This window comes from Halichoeres trimaculatus, unplaced genomic scaffold, assembly GCF_033239565.1.
Source record: "Halichoeres trimaculatus isolate MK-OKI-2021-1 unplaced genomic scaffold, fHalTri1.1 fHalTri1_scaffold_3, whole genome shotgun sequence".
Taxonomy (NCBI): domain Eukaryota; kingdom Metazoa; phylum Chordata; class Actinopteri; order Labriformes; family Labridae; genus Halichoeres; species Halichoeres trimaculatus.
In genome coordinates, this window is record NW_027437181.1 from 29,309,738 (window position 1) to 29,318,572 (window position 8,835).

Genomic DNA, 8,835 nt, shown 5'->3' on the forward strand with positions numbered 1-8,835 from the left:
AAAAGAAAATCTCAAACCTGGTTTGCGAAGCTTGAAATTAAACTATTTTTTTTTAACCACAAAACAACATTGAAGACTATCTGAATTACAAGACTGGGTAAAGCACTAATAGTTGGACTGGTGGGTTGGTATATTATTGCTGTTATTGGATAAGACTGCTAAACTGAGTCAGGAAATATAGAAACAGGAAGTGGATGCATTTCAAGTATTTTCTCAATACTTGAACACAGTTTTTTGGTTAAATCCAGCCCATGTCTCTTGAAAATTGAAAATGTTTTGTTTTATAACTCAGTTAATGTAAAATGAAAGTTTAGATTTATTGAAATGACAGCTCTTTGAAGTACATGACAAACAAAGTTTTACATGTTTTAGTTCATAGAGTGTTTCCACATGACTTCAGCAATTTGAGACCAACCATGTTGGAGGCACTCTGACAACAGAACGGAATTCCGGTTGCAGGTATATGGGATTATTGTCACACAAAATAGTAAATTATTGCTGCATTTTTGCTGCACTAATTGGTCGGACCATGAAAACCATCTCATATTGTTTGACTACTATAAATTATTGAAATGAGGATGAGAAGTGTAAAGAATTGTCTGAAGAACGGAGGAGACTGTGGCAGTAAGGCAATAATCTGTACAACATTCTGAGTCTGTTTGCAGCAATTCTTGTAAGGTAGGTCATATTCTCTGTCAAAAGCATTTCAAAAGTATACTTTATTCAAACTAAATATATTTTGGTTAAATATAATATTTATTGAGAAGTAAGTTACACCAAGTAACAGTAGTTAAGTAAAACTCTGTGTCTCTCAGGAGCTTTTTTAAAGTGTCTATCCCCCCAAAATTATTCATTTATTCCATTGACTAGACATCTTGAAATAATATTTTACTGCGCACTTTTATCTCTGTCCATTCAATGTTTACTTTGTGTACCTCCAATGTGGCTGTGTATCAGGGTGACTACCCAAATTGTGATGTTGGTGCTAACACTGTACGGAAGCAAAACAGGAAGTGTTGTAATGTAAAAGTCAAAACACCATCACAACCTGAGATAATGGACATGTTGGAATAGTTGACTGGCTTAAAAAGACAAGAAGACACACAGTAGACTTAGAAATCTCAGCATGACTCTTCCCTTTGACTCATAAGATTTGAGTTATAGTTACATGAAACTGAGTGAACTCATCCAGGATCCACCTGTGCTGACAGATGATTAAAAGAGTTGAATGGCAAAACAGATGAAGTGGTTTGGCAGAGATCTACATCATATCATATTTAGTCAGACCACAAAGCAGCACTTAGTTTGTAAAGGAGATAAAGCTTGTGGCAAAAGTTTAAAAGGTCATCAGTGAGAGGCCGGCACACCGCCATGACTCTCATGAGGTAGTTGAACTGTTGCTAGGTAACTGGAACAAGCACTTATGGGAACTGGTCAGAAGAAAATGGGACACAAATGGCATCAAGATCTTAACCTCTCAGTGATCCATTTACTCAAATGTTGTTGTAACAGAATTAACTGCATTAATTGGCATATGTATCACACACTGAATTGAATATTTAGACAAAGACACATTATTCTAAGGTGATAATAAAAACAGGTAACACCATTTAGTTTTTCTTTGTGTGACCCAAGAGTTTAAATGATTGCATTCCCTTCTTGCACCACTGGTTGGTAAAACATTTATTTCACAGCTCTCACAGTCGGACAGCACACACTGTCTTGTTTGGGTTCATGTGAGCTTGTGGACTTGCTGCAGAGCTGGAGAGGAGGGCCTGTGTGCCCACTGAGTAGCTGGTTGGGTGCACTGTGTCAGGTTTGGAAGACAAGGGTACCTGATACCTCCTGGGTATGGATACACTTACTGCAGAGAACGTGTGGGGGTTGTGCTGATACGTCCGACACTTGGAGGTCAGGGCTGCAGAGCTCATTTGAAGCTCTGCAGCAGAGTCCACTCTTGTTTCTCTTTTTAAGCCCTTGGTATAGAATAAGACAAAGTTTTCCTCTGCGGTCCCTCCCTCTGGAGCCTTCTTGCTGCTGACTCCATGTGAGTGGAAGTGTGTTGGTTGTATAGGTGGTAAGAAGGTGAAGTTTCTAATAGGAACCACTGTGCTGTTGGGCCTGTGGCTGTGTCTCTGAGGCTTACAGGGCCTGTTGTCCATCACAGAGCATTTAGAGGAGGCATGATGAGTGTCTCTGAACACGCCTTCCTGCTCTATTTTGCCCTTATGAAGAGACTTTAAAGATGTTTTATGCAGTGTGTTGAGGAAAGGCCATTCTGAGGCATCTCTCTGTGGCGCTGTCACAGCAGGGTTACTCCAGGATGCTGCATGCTGGGTAATTTGGGTGGGTTTCTGAAAGCTGGGTTTCCATTCACAGTGATGCTTGGCTGCGCTGGATAATTTGTCTGGGTTGGCAGGTGTTGGTGGGTTAACTGGGAGGGGAGTTGGGGTGGCACCTCCATGCTTTGCTTTTGTGTGTGTCTTTGGCGTTGAGAGTATACAGCTCATTGGGTCCACTCTGGCCCAACCTCTGGCCTGTTTAGAATACAAATGTGATTTTTATGAGGAAAGGGTAAGTTCAATGAGGAAAGCATTACAACTAAGCTATAGAGCCAGAAATAAGCACAACGTCATACTTCAAAAAACTGTAAACATTAAGTCTAATTATCCCAAACAACTTAGCAATCAGCAGGTTAGAGAACAGAGAAATACATAGAACAGGTATGTTTAATTTACTTTATTAAGTAGTTAAAAAAAACTTGCTCTTACAGATTACCCTCACTTAGAATCACAGGAAACTGTTAAAAGGTAACATTATCTAGATCTGATGAAGACAAGCTGGAAAGAGGATAGCTTCACTTACAGCTTCTTCCCATCCATTGTAACAGTGAAACTCAAACGGCTCCAGCTCCTTCAGAAACTCCTCTTCACTGATATCTATCAAAGCGTCGACATGTTTTCTCTCTGGAGTCTCAAAGGGCAGCTCCTCCACCGTGTCCTCCTCTGTGGGTGAATCGTTTTCAGCTGTGGGGTCTTCTTCTTGTAGGGTCGCCATGATTTTAGCTCAGGTTGTCAATGCAGGAATCTAAAAAGTTGACCAAAACAGAAAAAACAACAACAAAGAAACAAATGAGCAAGGCAAAGGAAGCTACATTTTTCAAGTTTTTTTTTTTTTTTTTGTAAAGTAACGTCAAACCTGGATTTTGCTCACCAGCAGAACCCTCTCCGGAACTCTACAGCTCTCCAAATGTTTCACAACCCCCATTTCAGTCAGCACCATTCACAAAAAGCTGCTCATACTCATCGTGGATAGCTCCTTCCTGCTCAGTTTTCTCACAGAAGTGGAGCAGTCGTGAATGCCTTCACACAGCAGAGCTGTAACGCCGTCGTCATAGCAACTCATTGAGGCTGTACCGACAGAGTGTGACGTAAAAAGGGGGCGTGGTTGAATGGCCATTGTGCTCCTGATCAATTACACCTCTGTTATGCAATAAGACGGTCACCTCCTGACAAGTGTCTGTGCGTGGATTTACCATAGAGTTAAAACAGCGACAGTGATAGAGACACATGTGCCTTATTATTAAAAACAGTTTTTATCGATAGTGGAAAAGTACATCATTTATTAAAATGAATGGAAAATGTGTTTTAATTTTTATCAAGGGCCTCGTGTACATTGAATAAGTCTGAAAAAAGGTTAAATTAAATTCTTCCCTTCTCCCGTGAAGACAGAGAACAGTTTTGCATCGTGCAACGCTCAGTTCTGCACGTAGACGTCAAACTCTGCCCCCCACCCTCCAAGCTCAGCTGTGATAGGACACTATGTTCAACCAACACACCAAAGCGACAAAAAGGAAGTTGCTGATGAGGAGGTAGAGGCGTTTCTTCCTCTTTCAAAAAGAAGACAGTGTGATATTTTTCTCACACTCTGGGATTTTGAAGTGACCATTTGCAGGATCAAACTCACACTTAACCCGAACTCTGCTCGCGCATCCTAACAGCTGCCTCCATTGGTCCAGAGCCGGCTGGCTCAGCATCTGACGCAGCCGAAGCACCTATCCGCGCGAGGGCACACTGACACCTGACGGCTCCATCACTCGACACGCCGGTGTTTCTGATCACGACCACTCCGGCTCTGCAGTGCAGGGACTGCTGCGTTGTATGGAAGCACAGACGGTGCACACGGTCGTCATCATGCTGCCTCCAAAGAACTGCCTGCCCAGGAACTACAGCTGCATAGCTGGACTCTTTGGGAGCCTGGCAGCCGCCAACCCGAGGCTGGAGGATGGGGATGACTTTGACCTGGTGAACGGTACATGTGAGCCCATCGAGAGCCCCGTTGTGGATGAGAGACCGCGGGGCAGAGATGTCTTCCTGAAGCCTCCACAGAGTCCAAACCTGCGGCGGAGATGCAAGTCTCTCCCCACGCCCACCGACAGATCAAAGTTGGAGATCTCCCGCAGCAGGAGTCCAACCAGCCAGAAAAAGGTCCGGTTTGCCGACTCCCTGGGCCTGGAACTCATCACGGTGAAGCATTTCGATGAAGTCGATGAGCCAGAGGTACCGGAGCGCATTTTGGCCAAAATCCCCAAAGGACCCCTCAACCTCAATCATTTGGACACAAAGTTCCCCCGGGCTCCTTCGCACTCTGTGTTCATGGAGCTGCAGTTCACCAACCCAGGCACACTACCCGGCTTCGAGCAGAAAGTGAGGGAGGTGAAGGTGTTGCTGGAGTGCGTAGAGGCGGATGAATTCAGCCTGTCTGGGGTTGTGCGCGTGTTGAATCTGGCTTTTGAGAAGAGTGTGTCTTTACGCTATTCTCTGAATAACTGGATCACATTCATGGACAGCATGGCTTCATATGTGCACAGTTCAAGCGACGGTGTCACTGATAAGTTCTGTTTCAAGATCGTCATGCCCACATCCTTCGATAGCGGAGGCACATTGCAGTTTGCCATCAAATACTGTGTCGAGGGGGAAGAATACTGGGACAATAATAACGGGATCAACTACAAAGTGCGGCGTCACCGGTACAAGATGTCCCCACCTCGAGAGTGGGAAAACGGCTGGATTCATTTTATCTGAGCTTTGTTGGCACACAGTGTGCGTAAATTACGCGTAATTGATCCCCGGGTACCTTAAATGAGACTGTAGGCTGTGTAAAATGATTTTCCTCTGCCATAGTCAGCTACAGTGAAAGCTATTACCGAAGTAATTTTAATATTCGCTCCCCCTGTGATCACACATTGAGTGTTTCAGACCACTAGAAAAGCTTTTGATGGGTGTCCGGGGCGGGATGCTGTTAGATAAATTGCCTTGATATCAGGGCTCTGTACAGATGGGTGCCCTTTGGGAGGGCATGTTCAAGTTATGTAATGTAGAAACACGTGCCACGGAGAAACGTGCCGGGCAATGCCGACTTCAAGCATCACTGCTCCTCTCAGGAGATGCTCTTCATTTATTTGTTGGCATGAAGATTTTATGAAATATCCATTTCTTTTGCATGGGTATGGAAAAATAATCCTAATTGGGAAGAAAAGAGCATTTAATCTGACAGACACCAGGTGAACCTATAGCAGCACCCTCCTTTGTTATCTCCAGAGGAAGATACACACATGTTGCATTTTTTTTCCATCAAAAATCAATGTCTAATTTCCCACTGACATGCCGCTTGAAGATGCCTTATTATGAGATGTAATGTGGGAAGTTGTGCATTGAATGTTGGTATTTTCTCTATTATACTTGAACATATTATGCAGTAGATGATCATTTAATAATGGGTTAAGGATGAGTTATTCAGACCCTTGAAATTAGTGTTTTAATATCTCTAGGCTTCCAGTCCAGTTACACAGCACTGAGATCTGAAAATATCCTTAAGCTGTAGTTTTGCAACTTTTCATTGCATGTTTTTGCTGCAATGATAGTAAAGAATATAACGTTTTCTTAACTATATTTCCCATCTAATAAGTGGATTCTTTAATCATAAAAGGGAAGTTTAATAAAACGGGGTCTTACTCTTTCATAATGAAGTCTGACCTGATGCTCTCTCTGACAGGATATTCATCTAGTAGCAGTTTTGCCTGATCACTTTACCTCAAATGACTCGTGAACTTACGCTCTTCTCCTTCAGGTTAATTGATACAGAACAGATCTTATTTTCACAGGATTTTTTCTAAGCATTGTTGTACATTTACATATTCAATGCACAACTTTTTTTTTTAATTTCCAATGTTCCTTACTACACTTTTAGACAAAGTAGCTACTGAAACACCAACAACTGTTACACTGGTCTGTACGGATGTAGACGTCATAATAATCTCCTCATCAACCACTGTGCAAGATTATAGCTGCTCCTCACATCTCACAAGACCAAAACAGTCTGACCTGCCCTGCTGGCAGACTTTTCCATCCTTAGACAATAAACTATTTTCAGATTACTTTTAAAACCAGTAGCCTTGATGTTACATAACCAGCCTGTCCTCTGCAGACTACAGCTAATGTTGCATCCATAGATTTATAATCAATTCACTGGCCAGTATCCGCCTGCTGCGGCTCATTTGTAACATGTACTCAGGCTTGCATGTTTTAGGCATACAAGTTCAGTGAAATGCAAATTCCCACAGTGCTTTTGAGTAATTGTCTGAATCAGTGTGTGGACACGTAGAAGGTTTAGCATAAGTTTAGCGAGTAGAGGACAACAGTGAAGGTGCTCTCAATTCCAGTGCTTTGACTGTAATCTGAACATCACTCTGTCCTTTGTTTACATCACCCAGGCTTCAGAGGGAAGCTCTTCATTTAATGAGGCCAGTAGGCTGGGATGTGGAAAAAGTCTATTCTTGTAACCACTTAGTGTTATGAAAACATCAGAAACGTTAGTTCCTGACATGGTTTCTCTTGAGAGTTCAGTGTCGTATCTGAAAATGTTAGAATAGTTTTGCTAAAGTGAGAGCTGTCCAGCACTGGGTTGATATTTCATTCAGTACTTAAAGCTATTTCATGTACAAAGCTGCATTTCTTTCATCTATCTTTAACTCACTGTGGTATATACAGTCCAGCCATGGCAGAGCTTACTGTGTGTGATCTTGTCTGCTTTGGTATGTTAAACGTTGTATCAGCATTAATGCTGTGCAATACCAGACTGCATTATATGTCAAACCAGAGACCACTGATGCAAGTGTAGAGATCCATTAATATCGCCCAGTTTGTGCTAACGCAAATACTATTTTAGTTAAAGATTGACCAATTTAATCTGAACAAAATCTGTTATAAATGTACAGCTCTAGATTTGTACTTCTGAAGAACGCGCTTTATTTTAAATTTCTGAAAAGAAAATAAGTAAACCTGTAAAGTTACTCAAGCTTTGGCCTTGTTTCTCACACATTAATGACGTCTTGTTGCATCTTTGCCATAAAGGTTATGAAGGGCTTCTCGTCTCATTAGATGCTTAACTTAATGTAACGTAACATTCTTGCATCAGAGCTCACTGATATATTGATGTGTATGTAAATGTGTAAATGTTTCATATTGAATGTCTTATTGTTACTGTTCTGTGTTGTGTGTATTTTAAGCATCTGAAAAGCAGAATTAAGAGACTTGAATGGTTTGTTTTCTGAGGGGCCTGTTAAGTTAAAAGAGATGAAATGTAATTTCCTGAAGCACACTTAGTGTTTGATAAGGTACCAAACACTGTTTGAATCTGATGAATTAACGCTGCTTGTCGAATTGGTATCATGTGTAAATTTTATGGTGAGTTTTCCCTGAAGTATGTCCCAAAATGTGACTAGCGCATGTGAACACATGAGAACATTTGAACCCCCACGTGCACAGCTACACGTGCACGCTGCCTTACTGAAAAGTTGTGTACTCAGAGACACGAAGCAAAGCTGGAAGAATGCAAGTGCTCATTTGAACTGAAAGGAAGTAATTGCACAAGGACGATAATGTGGACAATGAGGAGAAAAGTTTGCAAAATAGTTAAAGCAAGATGCACTGTGGTGTTTGAAAGCTGTAGAAATGAATGACTTATGATTGTAATTGACTCAGTCACAGTAGGTGTATCGCACTTTGAGTGAAGACAATGGTAACAGGGAAGGTCGCCAGCACCTATGTAAGAAAGCTTCTCCTGTGAATAGCTACTGACCAAGATGCTTTCCATCCTTTGTGCTTTGTTTCTGTTCTTCTCTCTCAAAGCAGGAAGCCTAAACCACCTCTGTCTTTTCTGTAACCATTGTACAGCACTGAGATTATTTCAGTTAGTATTTTTGATTTGTGGTGAAGCCTTATTTTTGTTGTAGCATCTGCAGCAGTCTGGCAGTATGATCTGTATTGTTGCTGTATGTCTTCTTAAATTATTTTGCAGTGAATGTTAACCATACTTGCATGCACCTTTACTTTTTGTTAAGATTTTAATGTAAACTAAATTTTGTTTAAACAATGGTTAATAAAAATCATTTGTGATGGAAAATAGTTCTCCAGTAGTGCTTTAAGATTTAACTGCTCTATTAAAAGCTCTGAACTGCAGCATCCTTGATACAGAATATGAAAAACAAACTTTATCAAACTACTTTCATCAGACCAAACTGCATCTCTCAGAGGGCATTTGTGTGATACGTGCCTGCAGAGCTCTTAATGTGTTCAGTCCCTTGATGTTTACGGGCCATTAAGCCAGCTAGCAATCTCATTTGGTTGAAGCAGATCCCCATTCACAGAAGCAGCAGGCTGCAGAGGGCTGTGGCCATTGCCACTGTCGACACAGCCGCGGACATGTCCTTGAATCGATTACAGTCTGACACCACAACACCCTCCCCTGTTTATGTTACGGGAAGGGCTGAAGCTT

At 41.8% G+C, this 8,835-nt stretch overlaps 2 protein-coding genes across 3 annotated transcripts; one reads left to right on the forward strand and one right to left on the reverse strand.

Moving 5' to 3' along the window:
- Nucleotides 1–462: 462 nt before the first annotated feature.
- Nucleotides 463–3,525, reverse strand: cunh16orf46 (chromosome unknown C16orf46 homolog). 2 transcript variants are annotated; one of them, XM_074666951.1, is made up of 3 exons: nucleotides 3,214–3,525; nucleotides 2,866–3,087; nucleotides 463–2,537 (listed from the first exon to the last, which is right to left on the reverse strand). In XM_074666951.1, the coding sequence occupies exons 2-3, from the start codon at nucleotides 3,055–3,057 to the stop codon at nucleotides 1,698–1,700; spliced, it is 1,032 nt and encodes a 343-aa protein (XP_074523052.1). In that variant the 5' UTR covers nucleotides 3,058–3,087; nucleotides 3,214–3,525; the 3' UTR covers nucleotides 463–1,697. The 2 variants fall into 2 exon arrangements, with proteins under 2 accessions (XP_074523052.1, XP_074523053.1); XM_074666952.1 differs by having other exon boundaries at nucleotides 3,199–3,525.
- A 287-nt stretch (nucleotides 3,526–3,812) lies between these two features.
- On the forward strand, nucleotides 3,813–8,380 carry LOC141787766 (protein phosphatase 1 regulatory subunit 3E). The gene has a single exon (XM_074666431.1). It carries the CDS (start codon nucleotides 4,161–4,163, stop codon nucleotides 5,082–5,084), a length of 924 nt encoding a protein of 307 aa, XP_074522532.1. The 5' UTR covers nucleotides 3,813–4,160; the 3' UTR covers nucleotides 5,085–8,380.
- Nucleotides 8,381–8,835: the final 455 nt, after the last annotated feature.

Excerpts from the sequence above, each read along its gene's own strand:
- cunh16orf46 (XM_074666951.1), bottom strand. The coding sequence starts at position 3,057 with ATGGCGACCCTACAAGAAGAAGACCCCACAGCTGAAAACGATTCACCC. Across the intron at positions 2,538-2,865 it reads ACAATGGATGGGAAGAAGCT|GCCAGAGGTTGGGCCAGAGT; the intron begins GTAAGTGAAGCT and ends TATTCTAAACAG.
- LOC141787766 (XM_074666431.1), top strand. The coding sequence starts at position 4,161 with ATGGAAGCACAGACGGTGCACACGGTCGTCATCATGCTGCCTCCAAAG.